The sequence below is a fragment of the Chionomys nivalis genome, chromosome 7 (assembly GCF_950005125.1).
Source record: "Chionomys nivalis chromosome 7, mChiNiv1.1, whole genome shotgun sequence".
NCBI classification, from domain to species: Eukaryota; Metazoa; Chordata; class Mammalia; order Rodentia; family Cricetidae; genus Chionomys; species Chionomys nivalis.
The window spans coordinates 51,391,001-51,413,965 of NC_080092.1; the positions used below are offsets into that span (position 1 = coordinate 51,391,001).

General features: G+C 50.4%; 3 protein-coding genes across 3 annotated transcripts; all 3 read right to left on the reverse strand.

The window, feature by feature from the left end:
- Positions 1-662: 662 nt before the first annotated feature.
- Positions 663-1,923, reverse strand: Tmem95 (transmembrane protein 95). The gene is made up of 7 exons (XM_057773290.1): positions 1,758-1,923; positions 1,487-1,543; positions 1,268-1,348; positions 1,154-1,174; positions 977-1,057; positions 801-888; positions 663-693 (listed from the first exon to the last, which is right to left on the reverse strand). Exons 1-7 carry the CDS (start codon positions 1,921-1,923, stop codon positions 663-665), a joined length of 525 nt encoding a protein of 174 aa, XP_057629273.1.
- Positions 1,924-2,171: 248 nt separating this feature from the next.
- On the reverse strand, positions 2,172-5,058 carry Kctd11 (potassium channel tetramerization domain containing 11). Its single transcript, XM_057774792.1, has one exon. The coding sequence runs from the start codon at positions 4,257-4,259 to the stop codon at positions 3,561-3,563; it is 699 nt and encodes a 232-aa protein (XP_057630775.1). The 5' UTR covers positions 4,260-5,058; the 3' UTR covers positions 2,172-3,560.
- A 549-nt stretch (positions 5,059-5,607) lies between these two features.
- Acap1 (ArfGAP with coiled-coil, ankyrin repeat and PH domains 1) lies at positions 5,608-22,041 on the reverse strand. The gene is made up of 22 exons (XM_057774605.1): positions 21,808-22,041; positions 21,146-21,203; positions 16,309-16,428; positions 16,038-16,091; positions 15,895-15,953; positions 15,439-15,622; positions 15,265-15,309; positions 15,058-15,153; positions 14,875-14,949; positions 14,678-14,787; positions 10,788-10,839; positions 10,603-10,703; positions 9,784-9,907; positions 9,489-9,700; positions 8,682-8,751; positions 8,481-8,575; positions 8,217-8,386; positions 7,323-7,495; positions 6,573-6,682; positions 6,381-6,491; positions 6,010-6,059; positions 5,608-5,731 (listed from the first exon to the last, which is right to left on the reverse strand). Exons 1-22 carry the CDS (start codon positions 21,858-21,860, stop codon positions 5,631-5,633), a joined length of 2,223 nt encoding a protein of 740 aa, XP_057630588.1. The 5' UTR covers positions 21,861-22,041; the 3' UTR covers positions 5,608-5,630.
- Between the last annotated feature and the right edge of the window lie 924 nt (positions 22,042-22,965).

The window sequence follows — 22,965 nt, forward strand, 5'->3', positions numbered from 1 at the left end:
GATGTTTAGTAGCAGCCTAAGTCTCTACCCAGTAGATGCCAGGAACACATCCCCAATCAAAACAGAACTGTTTCCAGACATTACTAAATATCTGAGGGGAGGGGACCCCTAATTGGAATTCCTAAGAATCTCCATTCTCTCCCCTGTCCAAGTTGCAGAGAGAGGCCAGGCACAGTCGGAAGGCATGGCACACCAAATTTAGTTGGGCCCAGCAGGAGCGGAGGCCAGGCCTGCACAGGATTAACACAATGGAGGGACTGCATGCCAGCGGGCTGACTGATGTGGTCTCACCCCAGAGGGAGTGAGTTTTCCAGAACTCTCCTTCCCGGATTTGTGATCAGTCATTGGAGGGCCTAGAGCAGCATCTACAGGCCAACAGTCCCCCGCTTTCCGGGAATGGTGGGGAGGGATTCTTTCCTTCTGTAGATAATTTCCTGGCATCATCCACTGCTCTCTGATTGGTGGAGTGAAGAGGAGGAACTTTGCAGCTGGGTGCCTGGGTTCCTGGAGGCATCTGACACTAATATTGACTACAAAGGTCTGAATTTTAGGATCTGAGGCTTTGGGGCTGGGTCTAAAAGGTGGCTTGTTCCCACCTTAGCGATGTAGAACTCGTGGGCACAAATTCCTTAGAGCTGGGGCTGGGAAAGCTGCCAGCATCTTCACAAGTCTTTCGCTTGCAGGTGGCGGTACCTGAAAGAAGACAGAGGATGGGAGACCCAGAAGGAAGTGGGGAAGGGGCTTGGGAGGAAGGAGAAAAGGACGGTTTCCGGCATTCTTCCGATTATTCCGCAACTCACTCCACGTGGAGGCTCACAACACCCAAAAGCAGGACAATTTCGAAGATCGATAAGAGCAGAATCTTAGCGTCCCACAAGTCGTGACTTCCTACAAGGAACCCAGGATGCCGTGGATGCTCCCGCGGATCACACCAGGGCACCTAAGGGGTCTGAGGAGGAGCGTAAGGAGTAAGAACCTGGGAAGCAGCGCTTTTGAGGCCAACAAGACACCTCCTTGCCCTCGCAGGTGGAGCAGTTGTACAGGATGGTGCTGCCCCCTGCAGGAGACAATAGGAGCAGCGCTGGCGAGCGAAGCCAGGGCCTCCACCCTTCCAGCCACCCAACTTCTTCCGGCTTATTACCCTTTTACTCACAGCAGACAGGAGCACAGAGAGCTGAAATGACAAAGAGGGGTGGCTGACCTATTCGATCACACTCCACTTGGCTACAAATCCTAGGTACCCCCTTGATGCCTTCCTCATCAATACCTTCCCTGGTGTACTGGGGGATCTTGGTCTTCTGAAGCCATTGCCAATATGTAGGAAGCGAGGAGATGGATCCTTTTATCTCTGGAGAGGCACAGCACGGCTATATTGTCCTAGGCTTCAGCGGTGCTGCTTCCACGCCCCCTTCCCTGATCAGCCCGTCTTTACCTGCCCCACCCCCATCCTCCCTTAGGTCTTCTAGGTCCCAACCCCTGACCTCACCCATGACCCTCAGGACTCTGTGAGTCTTCTCCGTGATTTTGTTCATGGTCACCTCATCTGTGGAGACGGGCAAGAACGAGCTATTCTCTCAGTAGGCTCTGGAGTCTTTGTTTTTCCTATTTCCTAGGACACAAAGTTCTTCCAGAGGGAGAAGCTGGTGTGTCCAGAGGGGGCAGCATTGACTGAGGGACACAGCTAGGATCTCAGGGGCTACCCCTTTTTAGGGTGGACGGATGGCTGTCGCAGGGCTAACTTGTGTGTCTTATATTACCTAAGGCAAAGGCTGAGAAATCCGGGGAAGCCCATTCCTTCCAAGGCGTCTCCATCTGGTTACTGAGCTGAGCCAGGCGGCTTGGCAAGGCATGAGCTGGGAGGCGACAAAAGATACAAGCCTTGGCAACGGCCAGGAAAACCTCAAGCAGTGCCAGCACCCACATGGGGCCTGCTGGAGGATGGGTGGGAACTGGACCCCCTTGGACCAGAGAAGACCCAGAATGTTCTGAGGTTCTAGACTGATCTAGAACAATACCATTGTTCACCCCTTGGCTCCGGCAAAGCTGCCCCTGGAACCAGAGGCTGAAAGGCATCTCTAGTAGGGGATAAAGGGAGACATCAGGGTTTTCTGTTGCAAGGGGACAGTGGCCTTGACACAACTGTGGTTCCGAAAGCAATTTTATTTCTCTTTTTTTAAGTCACAGTGATAGATGAATCCCAGCGAAGACGATGTGTGTGTGTGCCCCATCTACTCGGGGACTCAGAAATGCTAGCCCTTTCTATATCCTCTCCATTCTCCTCCCTCTTTGTCTCCTGTCTGCCCAGGACAGCCTTAGGCCTTACCCCGCTATTTCCTAGCAACAGACTCATGGTTGTCTCAGCAACCAAGAGCTCCCGGAGGTCTCAGAGGCCCAGCTAAGCCCAGTGGCTTTTACCTCTCCTAGGGAGGGCCCAGTGAGTCAAACTCAAAGGAGCCCCTCCTGCCTACGTGGTGGTGTGGGCATAAACACACACGCAAACATGCACACACCCTATGATTAAACTAAATCTCAGTCTGCTCTCACACATACCACAGATATACCTGAGCCTGGAGAGTTGCTAAGCAACCCCAAACAGGCCTGGACATGCCAAGATCACAGAAGGACCATCACATAAACGCAGGAGTCGGCAACACTGATGGGAATCAAGATGTCAGGGGCCCAAGCAGTCGGATACATTGGCTGTCACACACACACACACATGAAAGAAGCCCAGGGTACAAAAAAATACTACCATCTTTCCCCATGTCCAGCCCCACTTACATAGAGCATCCTCTAAAACAATTCCAGAAGGGCACTCTAGCCCCCGTGCTGACAAGGATTTTCCTAGCCCCCTTTTGTCAACCTAGGATGAAATTTCTGTTTTTCAGTCTCCTACAGTAGGTGGCTTGGGACACAGTAAAAAAATCTCCCAGACATCCTAGCCTCTTTTTTTTTTTTTTTTTTTTTTTTGCTTTTTCAAGACAGGGTTTCTCTGTGGTTTTGGAGCCTGTCCTGGAACTAGCTCTTGTAGACCAGGCTGGTCTTGAACTCACAGAGATCCGCCTCTGCCTCCCAAGTGCTGGGATTAAAGGCTTGCGCCACCACCGCCCGGCCATCCTAGCCTCTTAATGGTCATGGTAGGATAAGTAAGTGCCCAGCTCCACGAGGGGAAGTCACAATCTAGCCGGCAGACCATATTTGACAATTCAAAGTATGTCTTTCCGCCTAGTGCTCAAACCTCCAGAGTGCTAAGTGTAGCCCGGGCAAAGAGGTGCTTCTTACTTCCCCACACCCCTGAATACAGAGGACCCATCCTCAAGCAAGAACGGGCTCGAAAATCCGTGGATGCTTTCCCAGGGTAAGCCCCAGTGTAGATCTTCTGGACCACTCGAGGCCTGGGAGTCGGAGCAGCTCGATTTGGGAATCCCAGTCAGGTGTGGTGGGATCCCTGACTCTCATAGCTCCTACCCCAGGACTTAGAAGAAGGCTTTGGGAGAGCCATCAGCCCCTTGCCTAATGCATTCCTCTCCCTCTCCGCAGTCAAGTGAAGGATAGCATTCTCAGTGGCGGACAAAGCGTAAAGATCTAGAGTTCAGCAGGTCTTCGGGGTCTGGGAAGACAGAGTCCAGGCGGAAGCCATGTTCCAGAGCCACCCTCAGCACCTCCTCCAGGAAAGCAGGTGTGTTCGCCACCTCCCGCTGATTTTCTGGCCCCCCAGTCCACAGTGGTTGCAGCCCCAATCTTTCATACTCCACTTCAGGAAGTTCCCGGGGGCGGGAGGCCCACTCTAGACGAAAATGTGGACCACTCTCTGCCCTGTCCCCACTGGCCACACCAAATCGGTTGCGCATGGCACCCAGACACTCAGGGTCAGTACAGAAGAGGTTGGCTCGGAAGGTGTCCACCTGGACAGAGCTCAGCTCATAGTGGTGTGGGCCCCTTCGAGCAGAGAAATGCACCAGACGAGGGTTGACATCTATGTCTGCATGGAGCAGGGCAGCTCTGGGTGCTGGGGTACCCCGAGAAGCTTCCAATTCCCGCAGGGCATCCAGGAGGGGCCGGATCTGGTAGAAGTCAGCTTCTGCCTTAAGAAGTGCCGTTTCTCCATATCCACGGGGCAGGTCCAGACGGCCCAGTCGCAAGAAATTGAGGATGTGCCGGAAAGCCTTGCCATCTCTGTCGATGAAGTAATGGCCATCTCCTTGCGGGTTGAGATTGGCTGGCATAAGGGTGTCAGCCCTAAACATGGCCCCCAGCATGGAGTCTGGGAAGCGTGTCAGGGTCTCCAATGTAGTGGAATATAGTGTTCCCCCCACATTTAGGGTCACGGGGCCCCCAAAAGAAGGGGGTGAAGAAGACACAGGAGGGGGGGAAATTTTGGGAATTGTAGGAGACAGGCAAGGAGAAGAAAAAGGCAGAACCTCCCCGGTTTGGGAAGAATTGGGTGGAAACGTTTAGGCTCGCTACGTTGGAGACAGAGGTTGGAGAACAAGATAGCAAAGTTTGTAGCTCACCCCAGCTACCTTGGTGGCGATTGGGGGCTTCAGGACACAGAAATTCCCGAAAGGATGAAAGAATCGACGAAAAGAAGAGAAGGCAGGGTCAGGGAGCTTTTGGTCCAGACGATTCTGATTCTGCGTGGTCAGCGATTCCCTTCTGTTCTTCAGACAGTGGGTTTCCGGAATTCAACCAGCAGGTGACGGTGGCGAGCACCGGCTGGACTCAAAGGGCTCAACTTTTGAGTTTCTTAGTAGATAGCTTTTGCAGTAGGCGAGTGAGTCCACGCCGGGTTCCGACAACCTGCCCAGAGGCCCGACCAGGCTTAGGGGCACGGATCCCTACAGATGGAGGCGCAACTGATGGGAGCCGGTGACGAGCCGTTCTGTACGGCTGGAGAGAGACGATGCTCTCGCCGTCAGAGCTGAGTATCCCAGGACTGTTGGCAACAGCCGGAGTCTCGGGACTTGGGCGTTACCGCCTTCCTGGGTTGTCGCAGCAGCAACTGAGGTCCTCTCCACCCCCCAGGAAGTGGTCTAAGGGCAGCGGTCAGTGGCCCTTTAAGCGAAAGCCCCGCCCCCTAGCGCCCCGCCCTCTGCCCCCGTGCGCGGGCCCGGCTCTGCTGGGGGTGGGAGCTGGGACTCGCCGACGGGAGAGACGGGGCGGACGGGCTGGACCTGCCGACGCGGGCGGGGGAGGGATGATTCACAGGCTTCTCTACGGATGTGGCGTTGAAGGTCCCGCGTTCCCTGCAGGTGTGCATGACCTCACTAGTACAACTTGGTTGGAGCAAGATCTCCAGTCCTTTCCTTCTGAGAAAACCCAGGCCTCGGGGTTGGATCCCGGTTGGGAACTCCCGAGGGGGCGGGTGCTGAGCCATCGCATTCCAGGGATGCCTTTGGGCCACCCCAGCGTGCGGTGGCTTTCCTTGTCTTCTGAACTCGAAAGCCCCTCTCGCCCTGCCACTGGGTGCTAGGCAGCCTCCTCCTTTATTAGAGAAATCTAACCTCTTGAGAAGCTACGGCGCCCAACACCCAGCCGGCCCCCCAGGTGGCGCCCAGTAAATGAACTGAGAAAGAAGAAACAGACTTTATTAGAGAACAAGTCTTGGCAAAGTGGGGAGGAGCCTGAAATCAAAGAGTATGGAGGTCGTGACTGCGACGGCTGAGTTTCTCGGGGTCATCCGACGCCATGAGAGAGAAGTCTCGGAATATGTCGAGATACGTCTCATCTCCTGAGGAGGACAGAGGAAAGGCTGGAGGCGGGACAGCTGGGCTACTACGAAAAACATCCTCGGGCAGTAGGGGTGGGATCTGGCAGGGCAAGCTTTTGAAGTGTAGGTGCCTAGTAAGCGCGGCCCAGGCGCCTATTCCTTCCTTTGTTCTGAGGGTCAGGCGCGTTCAATGAGCCCAAACCGTGTGTGTTGAATAAACCATGGCAGAAATGCAGTTGGGCACTAAGGGGACAGGTAAGCAAGGACCGGGCGCCCGGGTAAATGAGTGGTTACTTTACCTGCCTGGCCCTGGGCCGCTTCAGCTTCCCTCATCTTTGCCAGTCGTAACCTGAAGGGTGGGAATTAAGGAATAAAAGACTTCGCACTCCCTAACTTCCCACCCTTTGAGCTACAGCACTCGGTGAAAATGCCTTTCTGGTGACCAGTGCTTTAAAAAGCAAACACATGAACTTTTCTGCAATGTTGATCTACGAATAATGGCTCCCAAGATGAACTCCCATTATTTCATCTTGTCCCACACCCCGCCACCCACAGAGAGCTTTACCCCACCCCTCCCCAGACCTCACCTTCCAGGTCTGGTTTTGGCATTAGTCCTACCCCAAGCAGAACGGACTGTCCAAGCACTAGCCCGACCCTCTGGCATTCTCACAGGGTTACGATGTCTGCGTTGGCAGTTTCCATTGCAATAGTCAGAGGGTCCCTGCCTTCTGCGTCTCGAGCCCCCAGATCAGCACCCCGTTTCAGGAACAGGCAAGCAAGCCTGAAAAGAACAGTCAAATTCAGCTGAAGCCTTCCCCACAAGAAACCTCCTCCCGATGCTGGCATTTCCATGGCTCCCTACCCTGTGTGGCCAAGAATGGTGGCATGGTGAAGTGGGCCCCGGCCAGCACTGTCTGCCTGGTTCACGTTTGCCCCATTCTGGAGAAGAAACTCGCAGGCCAAAAGAGAATTCTGCATGGAGAGATCAAGGAGGGAATGACATTTTTAGAGGTGGATTTCTAGATGTTTTAGGGTGGCGTGATTAAGACGTTTGTCAGGTGTGGAGTGTGGTATTCAGGGTGCACCTAGGTGTCAGGTGTGGAGTGTGGTATTCAGGGTGCACCTAGGTGTCAGGCTTGGCTGTCATCTCTTACACGCTCATGTATTAAATCTACTCTGCACTCTGATGAGGCATGCCATTCCTCTTTTTAAAGATTTTTTATTTTATGTGTATTTTGCCTGCATGTGCGTGTGCTGCGTGCAGTAAATGAGGACGCCAGAAGAGGGCGTTGGACCTTCTGGTACTGGAGTTACAGTTCTGAGCCGCCTTCTGGGTTCCTGGGAACTGAACCCTGGTCCTCAGCAAGTGCAGCACATGCTGAGCTGCCTCTCAGGCCTCCTGCCATTCCTAGTTTACTCATGAGGAGGCTAAAGGTCCACAGAGACTGACAACTTGTTTAAAATCTCATGCAAGCTCTGGGTCCAAGATTGGTTCACCACCTCCAAACCACCCTTAACACCCAGTCTATGGGATTTCCCTAGGGGATGGAGACCCCTAGGAGAGTCAGGAGGAGCTTTGGGGTCAAGTAGGAGAGGTCAGCATGGTCCTCACAGCAGCTGTGGCCCGGATCAGAGGTGTGGCATTCCCCTGAGCCCCATTGACCCAGTTGACATCAGCTCCATGGGCCAGGGCATCAGCCATGGTAGGAAGAGATGGAGGATGTCCAGCAGCTTGGAACAGCAGGGCCCCAGGGTGCAGGCTTCCCAGGTCATCAGATGGGGACTCTGTTAAGGGAAATCAGTGCTGAGTCCAGGGAGAAATCTTCAGCACAGTCCCCAGATGCTGTGAGGGAGTAAGTCACGTCTAAATTATGGGGAGGCCCTTGTGACTCAGGGCTGTGGTGAGATGGGAGTGATGTGTGTGTGCATACGTGTCGGGATGTATGATGTATGTGTGCAGGGCCCTGGGTGTGGAGGAGACAGTATCACTCACCTCCTCAGCCTGTCCAACCACCCAGACTGGCTGGACGCCAGGGGTGAACTAACTCCCTGCCAGACTCACCTCTTACCCTCCACTGCCTGGGGCAGGCTCATACCCTTCTTTCCAGACCGCCAAGCTCAACCCTCTCCTGCCTCTTCTCACTGGAGATTACCTCCCCGGCCTTCCTTTTGTTTGTTTTTGTTTTGTTTTTCAAGACAGGGTTTCTCTGTGTAGCCCTGGCTATCCTAGAACTCAGAGATTCATCTACCTGCCTCTACCTCCCAAGTGTTGGGATTAAAGATATGTGCCACCACCACCTAGCAAAGACACCCCTTTTGTGGCTCTCCCTGACATGACATATTCCACCCCACACTTTTCCCCATGCTCAGTCCCATGCCCTACTGTAACCCCCTGAAACTACAGTCTGGTCCTCCCAACTCTCTCCAGGGGATGTCCTCCTATTCTGCCTCCCTAGAAGACCTGGCCCGCTACTGAACAGACAGCAATGAGCCAAACACTCCTTACCTGATTTGGACCTGACAATCCCTGGCTGCGGCCTGACAGCAGGCTTCGGGGGTACAGGAGGATGTCCTCTTGGGGGTACCCTGCCACCTCTTCGCCCTCGAATTTCAGGAAGCTTGGTCAGAAACTTTTTCTCCACATACTTGGCATGGATCCAGGCTTCTTTTTCCTGCCTGGAGGTGGGGAGAAGGAGCCCTAGGTCCCTCATCCTGCCGCCACCCCTACCCCAGCAGCAGGAAGCCCTGGATACCTCCACCCCAGCCTCACCGGGAGCAGCTGGGCCCTGGCTTCTTCACTGCCATGGCCTCCACCCGGGCCTCGTAGATCTGGTTGATGACGACATTCCCCAGCTCACACATGAGCTTCAGGAGGCCCAGGAGAGGCCAAGAGAAAGAGGTCGGGGAATAGGGTGAGTACCTGAGCCCTCGGGACTTCGCTGCCCTTTGTCATCACAATAGCCCAAGTTACCTTCACGAGTTCTGGTTCCCAGGAGTCAAGAGTCAGAGACCGGACTTTGGAGAAATGAACACCGAGGCTCCTGGAGGGCCAGAGGGAGAGTCATACCCTGTGTGGGCAGTAGTCGGGGAAGCTGTTGCTACTGAAAAGACTCAGAGGCCAGGCCTGTGTGGAGGCTGTGTGGAGGAGCTGGGCCAAGAGGCAGTCTGCTCACCATCCCTCCCTTTATCTTCTGTTTATTTTAAGACCTCATGCTCTCTAGCCCCTTATTTTTCTCACGGTATTTTGGTCTGGAACATTCTTTTTGTGCCATCTCCCTTGCCCTCTCCAGAATGGTGGTGAAGCCTTAAGAACTTGGTAGGACCTTAGAACCTCTTCTCTGAGCTCTGTTGGCTATCCCACCCTCAGCAAACCCTAACCCATGCTTCCTCTAATCAAGACAACAAATTCCCTGGGCTGGGCAGTAGTGGTGCATGCCTTTAATCCCAGCACTCAGGAGGCAGAAGTAAGCCAATCTCTGTGAGTTCGAGGCCAGCCTAGTCTACAGAGCGAATTCCAGGACAGCCATGGCTACACAAAGAAACCCTGTATTGAAAAGCAAAACAAAACAAAGGACAATAAATTCCTCTAGAGTCCCCAAACCTATCTATACCCAACTTGCATGTGCAGTTTTTGCAGCAAGTTTGGTGACCAGTGACATAGAAGAATATAAGAAAAAACCAAAATAAAACAAAACAGGGTAGGGTGCATGAGAGGGCCTTGTGAGAGGCCACACGGCAGCTGAAAGCAGGACTCAGGCTCGGGGTCTTAGGGAATGACCTGTGGATGCCGGAGCACTGAATGCAGAGAGTGACACCGAGGTTGATGCTGGCCCACTCCGGGGCTGGCTCCCTGCAGTCGCAGCACTGGGCATTTCCCTCTACACTCTGTACCTGGGCTGCCACCTGCCCAACTCCCCCAGGTTCCCTTCCTCTGGCTGCCCCGCCACAGCCTAGGGTAGCAGCAGAGCCCAGGGCAAGGTATCCTGAGACCTGAAGGAGAAGAAAGAATAAGCGAGGGGGAGGGGGCTCCATCTCCCAGGGCAGCATGGTCCCCGGTGCCCATATTAAGATACCTGGCTTGGACCACGAGGGCTGTTATCAAGGCGAGCCTGGCTGAAGGCGGAGGCAATGCTGCTCTGAACAGCATTGATCCACAGCTGCAGGAGGCGCTCAGAGTCAGCCTGGAGGAGACAGGACCTGGGAGGGGGATAGGTGAGAGTGACAGGAGGGGGTCTGAGGTCAAGGGCCATGAGGCAGAATGGGCAAACTGACATTCAGTTGTGCTGAACTGGTCATATGGATTATATATATTGGTTTTTCAAGACAGGGTTTCTCAATGTAGCCTTGACTGTGACTGTCCTGGAACTCACTCTGCAGACCAGGCTGGGCCTGACAGAGATCACCTGCCTCTGCCTCCTGAGTGCTGGGATTAAAGGCACGCACCACCACCGCCCTGCCAAAAAAATACTTTTCAATATTAATGCACAAAGGAGTATTTATTCAGCCATTTTGATTTTCAGTGGAGTATTCAATAACACGTTATTGTAAAGAGACTTGTGGTTGTAGGGTTTCCAGCATGCTTACCAAAGGCTGAGTCTAGGCTAAGTTATATGTACAGCAGATTTTTCAATATCTTTTCAACTGACAGTGAATTTATTGGAATATAATTCCCATCCTAAGAAGAGCACCTGTACTTCTGTAAAATTGGCAGTCTCCTCTACTCTATCCCCTACCACCCTGTGCTCTCAGCCGAGGTTCCCTGCCTCGACCCAGGGCCAAAGAAAGGACCGAGTCCCAGAACTGCACAGGGAGCCTCATCGTGGTGGCCCTGGCTTTCTGGTTTGTAAATATTCAGACATATTAGAATATTGCCCCCAAGGGACTGTACTCACTTGCTGGTGGACACCACTTCAAAACAGAAACGTCTTTCTGAGTCTGGACAGAGCTTCACCGTACAGAGACGAAGGTCATCCACCACGACAGTCACAGGGTCCTGGCAGAAAGTCATCAGGGAGCCAAGATCCAGCACGGTAAGTGAGGGCTGACTGTATCCAGAGTCCAGGCACCCAGTACCTACCTTATATTTCTTCTGGTAGACCAGTTGGTTGTTCTGAATGGTGAACCAGCGTCTGGAGAAGACAGAAATGGTTAAGTGCGTGGACAGTCTGGGGACAAGCTCAGGAATGGAGAGAAAAAAAGACTATGCTCAGCCGGGTGATGGTGGCGCATGCCTTTAATCCCAACACTCGGGAGGCAGAGGCAGGCAGATCTCTGTGAGTTCGAGACCAGCTTGGTCTACAGAGCTAGTTCCAGGACAGGCTCCAAAGCCACAGAAAAACCCTGTCTCGAAAAACCAAAAAAAAAAAAAAAAAAAAAAAAAAAAAAAGACTATGCTCTTTGCCTCTTAGGAATCTTGGTGCATACGCCTTTAATCCCAGTACTCGGGAGGCAGAGGTAGGCATATCTCTCTGAGTTCTAGGCCAGCCTGGTCTACAGAGCTAGTCCCAGGACAGTCAGCGGTGTTACATAGAGGAAACCATGTCTCAAAAAAACAAAATTAAAAAAAAAAAAAAAAAAAGGGTCTGGAGAGATGGCTCAGTAGTTAAGAGTATTGCCTGCTCTTCCAAAGGTCATGAGTTCAATTCCCTGCAACCACATGGTGGCTCACAACCATCTGTAACGAGGTCTGCTGCCCTCTTCTGGTCTGCAGACATACACACAGACAGAATATTGTATACATGATAAATAAATATTTAAAAACAAAAAAGAGACAGAGGAGGTGTGGATTGGCAGTCCCACGAGACGAGACGTTCAAGAGAATAGTGGGAAGTTGTGCAGAATAGGACATGGAAGGGGTGTTCGTTCCTTGGACAACTCAGATTGGACATATTTATGAGGCCCACTTTCCAGCAGATGGCAGTAAGGCTAGCTTTCAACTCCTGATCCTTCTGCTTCCACCTTAAAGGCTAGGCTACAGGCATATGCCACCACACCCAGCTGGCTTTTCCTTCTTTCTTTCTTTTTAACTAAAAATAAGTTTATTGTTGCCTATTTTTTCTAGTTGTGGCCAGTGTTGAGGGAGACAGCTGTCAAGGGTAGCAGTCTGAGTGCTATTTCTGGGTGTGTAAGCAGGCCTTGGATTCACTCCCACTTCTACAATTGTTTGGGATAGGATCTTGCCACATCTCCCAGACTGGCCTAGAAATTCCCTCTACAGTCCAGGCTGACCTCAGATTTGTAGTCTTCTACTTTAGACTACTGACTGCCGGCATCAAACCAGGCTTATTTCTACAGCTTTTGACAAATGGAACTACGCTGGGGAAGGGGCTCCATTTTCTCATTTGTCCCAAGGTCCTATACGGGCTGGTGGTAGTTCTGGAAGATGAAGTAGTCCCATCAAGACATGTCACCGTCCTATCTTAGACCCTGCAGGACTTCCCATTTTCCTCAGAGCAGTCCTCAAAGCGCTACCAGTTTCTGCAAAGTTCTAGCATGATACCCACGCGCTCTGGCTCCTCCTCCTTCCTCCCTTACCCTGACCAGGCTCGCAGCTCCAGTTTTATAAGCACTGGGAGAACTCAGGACCCTCCTATTAACTCTTCCTTCTTTCTACACTGTTTTCCTTCATATTAGGGGCATAGATATTCAGGATTGAGACTTCATCCTGATGAATTGTTCCTGTTATGAGTATAAAATGTCCATCTTCCGGGCGGTGGTGGCGCAGGCCTTTAATCCCAGCACTCGGGAGGCAGAGGCAGGCGGATCTCTAGGAGTTTGAGGCCAGCCTGGTCTACAAGAGCTAGTTCCAGGCCAGGCTCCAAAGCTACAGAGAAACCCTGTCTCGAAAAACCAAAAAAAAAAAAAAAAAAAAAAATGTCCATCTCGACCTCTTCTGATTGATTTTAGTTTGAAGTCAGTTTTGTTGTTAGAAATTAGTATGGCCACACCTGCTTGTTTCTTAGGACCATTTGCTTGAAAAACTTTTTCCCAACCCTTTACTCTGAGTAGATGCCTGTCTTTGTGGTTGAGATGTGTTTCTTGTAAACAGCAGAATGTTGGATCCTGTTTTCGTATCCAATCTCTTAGCCTGTGCCTTTTTGTAGGTGAATTGAGTCCATTAATATTAAGTGATATTAATGACCAGTGGTTGTTTACTCCGGTTATTCCTATTGTTTTTGGTAGTAGAGTTTGTGTGTCTCTCTTCTTTGAGTTGTGCTGGTGAAGGGTCGCTAGATGCCTGAGTTATTGTGGGCAGTGTTGGCAATGTTGACTGTTTTCCTTCAGATATCCTTCAAATAATAACTCAAAAGCTGCTTTTTTTTTTTTTTTTAAGTCAGGGTTTCTCTGGGTAGCCTTGGCTGTTCTGGAACTCAATCTGTAGACCAGGCTGGTCCTGAACTCATAGAGATCCACCTGCTTCTGTTTCCCAAGTGCTGGCATTAAAGGCATGCCATCATCACTCTGCAAAAGTTACATTTTAGCCAGGCATGGTGTTGTACACCTGTAATGCCAGCTTTTGGGGAGTGGAGGCAGGAAGAGCAGGAGTTTAAGGTCATCCTTGGCTACGTAGTAAACTTGAGATCAGCCTGGGATACATGAGTTTTGTCTGAAAAAAATAAAAAGGAGTGGGTGCCAAAAAGCCTCATGATAAAGGGTCAGTTCTGTTGCCTATTTGTCCACACACAGAATTCCAATCCCCCTGCCTCCTCTCAAGCACTAGAATTGCAGGCATGATCCACCAAGTCCAGCCCCTGACATTTTTTTTTTTTTTTTTTTGGTTTTTCGAGACAGGGTTTCTCTGTGGCTTTGGAGCCTGTCCTGGAACTAGCTCTTGTAGACCAGGCTGGTCTCGAACTCACAGAGATCCGCCTACCTCTGCCTCCCAAGTGCTGGGATTAAAGGCGTGCGCCACCACCGCCCGGCCTGACATTTTATTTAGAACTGGGAACCCTGAGGGCTGCAGAGATGGCTCAGTGGTTAAGAGCACTGACTGCTGTTCTAGAGGACCCAGGTTCAATCCTCAGCACCCACATGGCAGCTCAAAACTGTAATTACAGTTCCAGGGTACCCGGCACCCACAGAAATTTGAAAGAAAGAAAGAAAGAAAGAAAGAAAGAAAGAAAGAAAGAAAGAAAGAAAGAAAAGAAAGAAAGGTTGATTTGGGAACCCTGGACTGTGGATGTAGTTCATGGTAAGTCCCTTGCCTAGCAGGGTTAAGGCCCTGAGTTTAATCCTCAGCCCTTTAAACAAAAAAATTGAAACTAAATTTTACCTTCTCTACCCAGATCATCATCAGATCATCATGTCCCTTGCTGTATTTTTTTTTTATAACATTGTCATCCCTTTCTTTTAGCTCCCTCCCCACCTTTATTTTATTTTATTTTATTTTATTTTTGGTTTTTCGAGACAGGGTTTCTCTGTGGTTTTGGAGCCTGTCCTGGAACTAGCTCTTGTAGACCAGGCTGGTCTCGAACTCACAGAGATCCGCCTGCCTCTGCCTCCCGAGTGCTGGGATTAAAGGCGTGCGCCACCACCGCCCGGCCCCACCTTTATTTTTTAAACAGGGTTTTGCCTGACCCGGAACCTCAGATTCAGAATCTTTCTCCCTAACTCCTATACAGCGCTGAGATTACAGGTGTGCACCACCACCCTAACTTCAGGCATTATTCTTTTCTTTTGCTTTTCATAAAGACAGAGTCTCTTTATGTAGCCCTGGCCATCCTGGAACTTGCTATGTAGGCCAGGCTGGCCTTGAACTCAGGGATCCACCTATTTCTGCCTTCCCAGGGCTGGGATTAAAGGCCTGCACCGTTGTGCCAGGCATTTTATTATTACCTTCTAACACAGCAAGCCACTTACTTCGGTGTCTGTCTGTCTGTCTTTGCTGACTCAGGGGTATATCTGGATGTGCATAGACAGTAATCACCTGCCCCACAATCTTCAGCTGGGTGCATTTAGCTGTCTTACCTGCTCCAGGTCTTAAATGCGTTGCTGGCCCGTTTGAAAAGGTGTCCTTCCATCACCAAGCCACTAGGCCCCTCCTTTAGGCTTGGCTCTGGCTCCTCACCACCCAGCTCCTGGGGGCATGAGAGGATCAAAAACAGCTGGGGTAGGCAGAGACCAAGGCTGCTGGTCTGTTCCTCCCGCCCTGCACCAGCACTCGCCTTCTGCTTCAGTAACACGTGCCTCTGTTCCATGTCTCTCTTCTCTCTCGCCGAGTTCAAGACCAGGTTGTGTAACTGGGCACAGGAGAGACATCTCAGATGTCTGAGTTTGCCCCAACCAGGCCAGGAGAGTCACCTTAGTGTACCCTAACCTCCCAGCCCCAACTGCCTAGGGTTCTTCACCTGCGCACCCAACTCCTTCCGATACTGAGCCAGGCGGTTTAGCTCTTCATGGCCCTGCTGGAAGTAGGTAGCCTGGGCCTCTACCAAACGTAGCACCTGAGGGACAAGGTGGGCAGGTGCAGGGCTGAGGAAGGATACCTCTCTCCTCCTCTCTCCCCTCCTGCTCGCAGCAGGTTCCTCTCCATCGTTGTGGCTCCCAAAACTCACGAACTCCATGATGTCAAACTTCCTCTTATCCTCAATCACATTGACCTGAAGGTCCAAAAAGACCTGGGGTCAGTCTTGAAATCACAGCACATCTTTCCATCACACGCTGGGACTCCCTGCTCTTGAGGTGACACCTCAAGGTATCCTGGAGGATGGGTTGGGGTAGGCACCTACCTGCAGGGCATAATCCAATGCCCGACTCCGGTACCCGGCTCGGGCAGTCCTCAAAGCAATTCCAGCCTCCTCTGCTTCTTGGATGCGGCGCTTGGGGACCTCTGCATTGTGAATAAGGGCAGCCTCCAGGCTCTCAGCCCCTCTCCAGAAATCCCTGCGAGCCTCTCTGAAACCCCGGAGACCTCTAGAGTTAGGGGAGACAAAACAAAAATCATGGATTTACCTTCCCATCCCCAGGAGAAAAAAATATCTGGATAACCCCCCCCCACCACCACCACCACCAATATCCTGTCATTTAGCCTGTGAGAGGCAAGTCCTGGGGATGCTTGGGAAGGCTGAAGGCAGGTCATTCCCCACCCACCCTCACAGTTCCTCCTATTGGAGAGGCCCCGTGGAAATGGGAAGACAAGGAGAGCTAGTTCCTGGGAAATAAGACCCCTTTCCCTCCCGTCTCACTCTTTGACCAGAGTCTGGATTTGTTGCTGCAGTGTGTGTTGAGTAGCATCAAGAAGCTCCTGTTGGAAGAAGTTAACAAGTGAGAGTCAGGATCAGACAACCCATCCATTCCATCACCCCCAGGCCCCACATTCCCCACTCACGGCGTGGCTGTCCAGCTTGTGATTTAGGCTCACAGTGAATTTTTCCAGACACTCCTGGGCAAGAAAAACCACAGAGAAAGTACCAGGTATGGGACATCAAGGTCCACCCAACTCTAGGTTCTCCCTGCTGGACCCTTCTTGGATGACAGCCCCAGCTTAGCCCTGACCTGGGCTCTGTAGACCTCAGATCCAGCCCTCCTCCTCCACAGCATCTTCTTATCCCAGTCCCTGCCCCCAGCAATCACAGCCCTGGTTCAGAATCATCACATACCGCCATCATGGGCTCTGGTGGGCCCAGGTGAGCCAGGTCACAAATGCCAACTATGAAGGCACGGCTGGCAGCAAGGTAATGGTGCCCACTTTCCAGGAGGCAGGTACCTAGCTTGAGGAGCTGGGAAGGAATAAAGGACAAGAGAGGACAGTACCCGTTGTCAGTGCACCAGGTGATGCCTCCACTCTGCTCCACTGCTTCCCGTGCCCAAGACTATGTAACCCTTTCTTAATCTCATCTACCATCCCATCCAGCCCCATGCAGTGCCATTTTAAAACCACACCCACGCCATTATCTCTGCTTCCTAGCTTTCATTTCCTATGCTTGTTTCAAAATCTCTCCAAAGTCAACTTTACTTCTCAAATACCTTCCCCTGTCTAATCCTATATCTACCCTTCTGTGCCCCGTTTGTGCACTGTCTTGTTACTGGTACCCATTCTCTGCCTGGCAGGGTTCAGTTAGTTCTACAGCCTCTGCTGTGTGTGTGTGTTGCGAGGGAGGGGTCTCATTCCCTGTTCTTTAAACATTTCCTTGCAAATATGAACTAGCCATTGAGGCCTCAGGAGCAGGGCCAGGTAAGATGTTAGGTGCTCAGCTGTCCATCTTTCAGCACCTTTGTCATTCTCAGAGCTCTCACAGATGGGGAAGGGAAAGCCAGATAGCCGAGCTAGAATCCCAAATCAGTCTCCTCACCCCTGGGTGTCATTATCCGCAGGTTATGGCTGCCCCACTCTCAAGGTGACATGCTAGAGTTTGGCCATGAGTTGCCATATTGTGGATGGAGTGCTTGTCTGTGGAGTCCTTCAGTTTGGCCTAAGCTGCTAAGAGGCCACAGGGAGGCTTTGTGAAGAAGTGGCAAAGTACCAGGAGCCAGGCCCCATGCATGCCTTTCCAGCACATTTTTCTGGGGACTTTGGATGCTTCTGAGAAACATAGCTTGGACTGAAAGTGGCTAGCATGATCAGCAGCGGTCAGGAAACTGACCAAGATCAAGTTATATCAGTTTGCGACAAGAAGACAACATGGCTAATGGCTACACCTCACATGTAGATCAGCGGACTGTCTAGTTCTCCTATGTATTCACCCCTTTCTCCCATAGATGAGAAAAGACCTTTCATAAAATTGAACCAATAACTAGCCAGGCATGTGGTGCATGCCTTTACTCCTGGTACTTAGGAGGCAGAGGCAGGTAGATCTCTATGAGACTGAGGCCAACCTTGTCAAGACAGCAAGTTCCAGGCCAGCCAAGACAACATAGAAGGACCCTGTCTCAAAAAAAATAAAACAAAAACAAAAAACCCTAAACCAGTAATTAGTAGTACATCTATAGGATACAACTGCAGTCAACAATAAAGAGGAACCTTTAATGCATTAGAAAACTTGAATGAACTTCAAACTCATTGTTATTCCCAGTTTTTAAAATTTTTAATTTAAAATATTTTTATTATTTATGCATACATGTATATGTTTGCGTATGAGTGAGGAGTACAGTGGGATGTCAGATCCTTTGGAGTTGGAGTTACAGGCACTTAGGAGCTCTGCCTGCCTCTGCCTCCTGAGTGCTGAGGAAGGTACATGCCACCACCCTGGGCTTCCAGTTTTTTAGCAAGCCAACTTCAGGTCAGTGAGGTGGCTTCACTGGTAAAGGCACATGCCATGCAAGCCTGGAGGTCAAAGTGCAATTCTGGAGCCCATGGTGGAGGAGAGAACTGACTCCCGAAAACTGTGCACTGAGCTCCCCACAGGCACTACAGTGTGTGCCTGCACACACACACACACACACACACGCACGCACGCACGCACGCACGGATACACACACATGCACACATGGTAGATAGGTAGACAGACAGACAGAGATCAGTACTCCTGAGGCAGAAGCAGGCAGGTCTCTGAGTTCAAGGCCAGCCTGCTCTACACAGTGAGTTCCAGGCCAGCCAAAGCTACATAGTATGACCTTACCTTAAAAAGGAGTTCACGGCCGGGCAGTGGTGGCGCACGCCTTTAATCCCAGCACTTGGGAGGCAGAGGCAGGCGGATCTCTGTGAGTTCGAGACCAGCCTGGTCTACAGAGCTAGTTCCAGGACAGGCTCCAAAACCACAGAGAAACCCTGTCTCGAAAAACCAAAAAAAAAAAAAAAAGGAGTTCACTTCCTTTGAGATAGGGCTTCTCCTTTCTCTTTAGCCTGAAGCCCACCAATCAGACTAGACTGGGTGCCAGAGAGCCCCAGTGATTCCTGTCTCCTCAATTCTAGGATTATAAACGCGTGCCATAAAACACCTTGGGTTTTTTTGTTTGTTTGTGTTTTTTTGTTTTGTTTTTGCTTTTCAAGACAGAATTTATCCATGTAGCTTTGGCTATCCTGGAACTTACTCTGTAGACCAGGCTGGCCTTGAACTCACACACAGAGATCTGCCTGTCTCTGCCTCCTGAGTGCTGAGATTAAAGGCATGCGCCACCACTGCCCAGCATCATTTTTTATATGTGTTGGGGATCAAACTTGGTTCCTCATGCTTGCAAAGGAAGCACTTTACTGAGCCTTCTCTCCTGAGCCCTGCTGACTTTATCGTTAATCATACTGTGCCAATGCTAATTTTGAGGATTTCTTCTTCTTTTTCTTTTCTTTTTCTTTTTGGTTTGTGTGTGTGTGTTTCAAGACAGGGTTTCTATGTGTAGCCCTGGCTGTCCTGAAACTCATTCTATAGACCAGGCTGGCCACAGAGATACAGAGATCCACCTGCTTCTGCTTCCAAATGCTGGGATTAAAGGTGTGTGCCACCACTACCTAGGAATTTTGAAGTTTGATAATGAGGAAAAATTGCTTCACTGGGTAAAGCTCATGGAAACATGGTCTCTCTTTGCAATTACTACAAGTGCATTATTAACCTAAATTTAAATATTCAATTAAAAACATTTAGGGGGCTAGAGAGATGGCTCAGTGGTTAAGAGCATTGACTGCTCTTGCAAAAGATTCAGGTTCAATTCCCAGTACTCACATGGTGGCTCACAGCTATCTTTAACTTCAATTTCAGAGGATCCAATGTCCTCTTCTAGCCTCTGTAGGCACTGGCATGGGCATGATACACAGACATATACTCAGGCAAAACAAATATATATATATATAAATTTTTAAAAGTTTAAGAATTATTTGCATTAGAGTCAGGCCTGCCTAACAAGCAGAAGGTGGATTCCATCTCGAGGAGGGAAGTAGAGGTCAGGTTCAATTACAGTGTAAATTCAAAGCCAGCCTGGACTACTTGTGACTCTGTCTCAAAAATATAAAGAAAAGAAAGAGAGAGAGAGAGAGAGAGCAGGCAGGCCTTGAACTCAAAAGATCTGCTTGTTTCTGCCTCACCAATGCTAAAGATGTGAGCCGTGTGTGTGTGTGTGTGTGTGTGTGTGTGTGTGTGCGCCAGAAGAGGGACTCAGATCTCCTGGAACTAGAGGTAATCATGAGCCACCCAGCCTGAGAGCTAAGAATGAATGGGTCCTTTGGAAGAGCAGCAAGGACCAGTGAACAACCATCTCTCTTGTCCTAAGCCCCACTCTCAAGGAGTGTGAGGAAGGCTTGTGGTTGGCTTCAAACAGGCGAAGTATGGCAAAGGCAATGGGATGGCACTCCATGGCACACCATGTGACACCTCGGTAGTACAGAAAAATCACTTTCTTCCTAGCAGCAACCATGCTAGGACATGTCTGTGGAGAGGGAAAGCCTCGTGGCAGGAAACTGTGGGTGGCCTCTAGAGGTTCGGCTCCCAGTCCTGTAATAGCAGTGAAATATCACGAAAATTTGTGAACAGCCACCCCATGATCTTTTTTTTTTTTTTTTTTTTTTTTTTTTTTTTTTGGTTTTTCGAGACAGGGTTTCTCTGTGGTTTTGGAGCCTGTCCTGGAACTAGCTCTTGTAGACCAGGCTGGTCTCGAACTCACAGAGATCCGCCTGCCTCTGCCTCCCCACCCCATGATCTTGAAAGTCCCAGTCTTCAAATGAGACCATAGCTTTGGTTAAGACCCTGACTGCTATTCAGGTAACCCAGAGCCAAACTGAGTGATCAGGCTCTTGACAAACTAGCAGATGTGTATTTTCGAACAACTAAATTTGTTAAACACCAATAGAAAACTCACAGAGCGAGTAAATGTATGTTAGAAAACACATTAGAGACAGCAGAGTCAGGGGCTGGAACTTATATAAATGCACACAAAACAAACGAACACGCCTTATTTTAAGAACTTAATTTAGCCAGGCAGTAGTGGCACACACCTTTAATCCCAGCACTCGGGAGGCAGAGGCAGACGGATCTCTGCAAGTTCGAGGCCAGCTTGGTCTACAAGAGCTAGTTCTATTTTTATTTATTTATTTTTTTTAAATTTTTTTTGGTTTTTCGAGACAGGGTTTCTCTGTGGCTTTGGAGCCTGTCCTGGAACTAGCTCTATAGGCTGGTCTCGAACTCACAGAGATCCTCTGCCTCCCGAGTGCTGGGATTAAAGGTGTGCGCCACCATCGCCTGGCAAGAGTAGTTCTAGGACAGGCTCCAAAGCTACAGAGAAACCCTGTCTTGAAAAACAAAAAACAAACAAACAAAAAACTAAACTTATTGAAGGCACAGAATTTTTTTCCTAATCTTTGTAGACCCCCTCTTCACCTTAAGAGACATCTCACTCTTGAGCTTTAGGCCCAGGCTGTCACACATACTCATGGTGATCGTCCTCCTTCAGCCTCACCCTCTAAAGTGCTAGGATTGCAGTTAAGAGTCATCATGCCCAGGTACAGTTAACTTTCTATGACCGTGTAACTCATTCTCAGTGTCCCACTGTCTCTTTTCTCCGTGACTTGGTCACCTTTTCCAGGCGGGACTCCAATTCTGACACTTCAGCTTCCACCATTTCAATTGAGGCTCTGAGAAAGGAGGGACAGGGTCATGAGAACAGAGCTTGGGTCCATTGGGTCCTCTGCTTATCATCAAGGTCGGGGGTACAGAGAGACAAATGAGTTGAGAATGGCCGCCCACTCGTGTGCTACTGTGCACATTCTAAGCTTCAATAACCAAGACCAGAGCAGGAAGTATCAGGAGGGTGGATGTGGCCAGGGCAGGAAGTTGCTAACCACCCCAGGGCAGGTGCTGGGGGAGGGGTTCCAATGAGAAGGAAGAAGGAATGCCAATTATAAAGGCCAGATGGTGCAGCCAGGCAGAGTAGAAGAGCTTTGGAGAGCGTGGGGGTTTTGCTTTTTGTAATTTGTTTTTGAAGGGTTTCACTCTGTAGCCCAGGTTAGTCTGGAAGGCACAGCGGTCTTCCTGCTTCAGTCTCACAAGTGCTGGGATTACATGCGTGAGACACCAGGCCCGGGTTCAATAGCAGATGCACCATTTCCCATCAGTCCCCTCTTGTCTCTTTGTGGCCTAGGCTTTAAGGGAGGTCTGGCCTGGGGGTGCTGTTGTCAGGGCAAATGGAACCTTTCGTCCCTGTCCCCAACTCTTAGCCTGCTGGACCTGCACACTTACCGGAAGCGGGGTGAGTCCTTGAGACATTCTTCAAAATCTAGCTTGACCGTCATCTCAGGTGACCTGCTTTGGCCCAGGGGCCCTGGAGGTCAGGCAGGTGAGGGGGGGGTGTAGGTAGAAGCACTCCCCACCCCCCAGGAGGGGTATTGATGAGGAAGAAGAGGTCCTCTGGTCGGTAGGGCCTGGGTCTGCAATTCTTTCCCCAAAGGGAAAGGGGTGACCCAGGAGGAGCTCTCACCCCACCACTTCTAGGCAGCTCTGGGAGGGGCAGGGGTGGGGCCTGGGCGGAGGGCGCGCTGAGATCAGAGAAACCACAGCCCCGCCCCCAGAGACTGTCTGCTGTCACCTTCCTTCTGGAACCCCGGTTTTTCTTAGCTCCTTTCTCCTTTGGTGAATAAATTTTTTGAGGGAAAGCATGAGGATCTAGAGTCAAATGATATCTTGGTCCCTTAAGAATTTGTGTGATTAGTAGGGCAAGGTGGCATCTGCCTTTAATTACAGCAGAGGCAGGCAGATCTCTGTGAGGTCAAGGCTAGTGTGGTCTGTGTAGCAACAGGTCAGTCAGAGCTACACAGTGGGACCCTGTCTACAAAACAAACAAACAAACAACAAAAAAGTTTGTGTGACCCAGGACAAGGTCTCCAACCCTTCTTCAGGTTCCTCATCTGTGAGATAATTGTTACAAGGCCAGGTGTGGTTGTACAGTTTTAATCCCAGCACTCAGTTAATTGTGGTAAATAACAGTAGATTGTGGGGTTTTGTTTGTCTTTTGAGACAGGGTTTCTTTGTGTAACCTTTGGCTGTCTCTGTAGACCAGGCTGGCCTCGAACTCACAGAGATCCACCTGCTTCTGTCCCAAGTACTGGGATTAAAGATGGTCAATTAATTATATCAGGCAATGGCATCCTGCTGCAAGCTTGGGCCTTTTCAAGATCCTAGGTTTTGCCAGGCTGTGGTGACATACACCTTTGATTCCAGCACTTGGGAGGTAAGGTAGGCAGATCTCTGTGAATTTGAGGCTAACCTGGTTTACAGAGTAAGTTCCAGAAAGACAGTCAAAAGCTACATAGAGAAACTCTGTCTCAACAAAAATAGTAATACTAATAATTATAAAATTTAAAAAATCCTAGGGTGCCAGCAAGGTGGCTCACTGAGTAA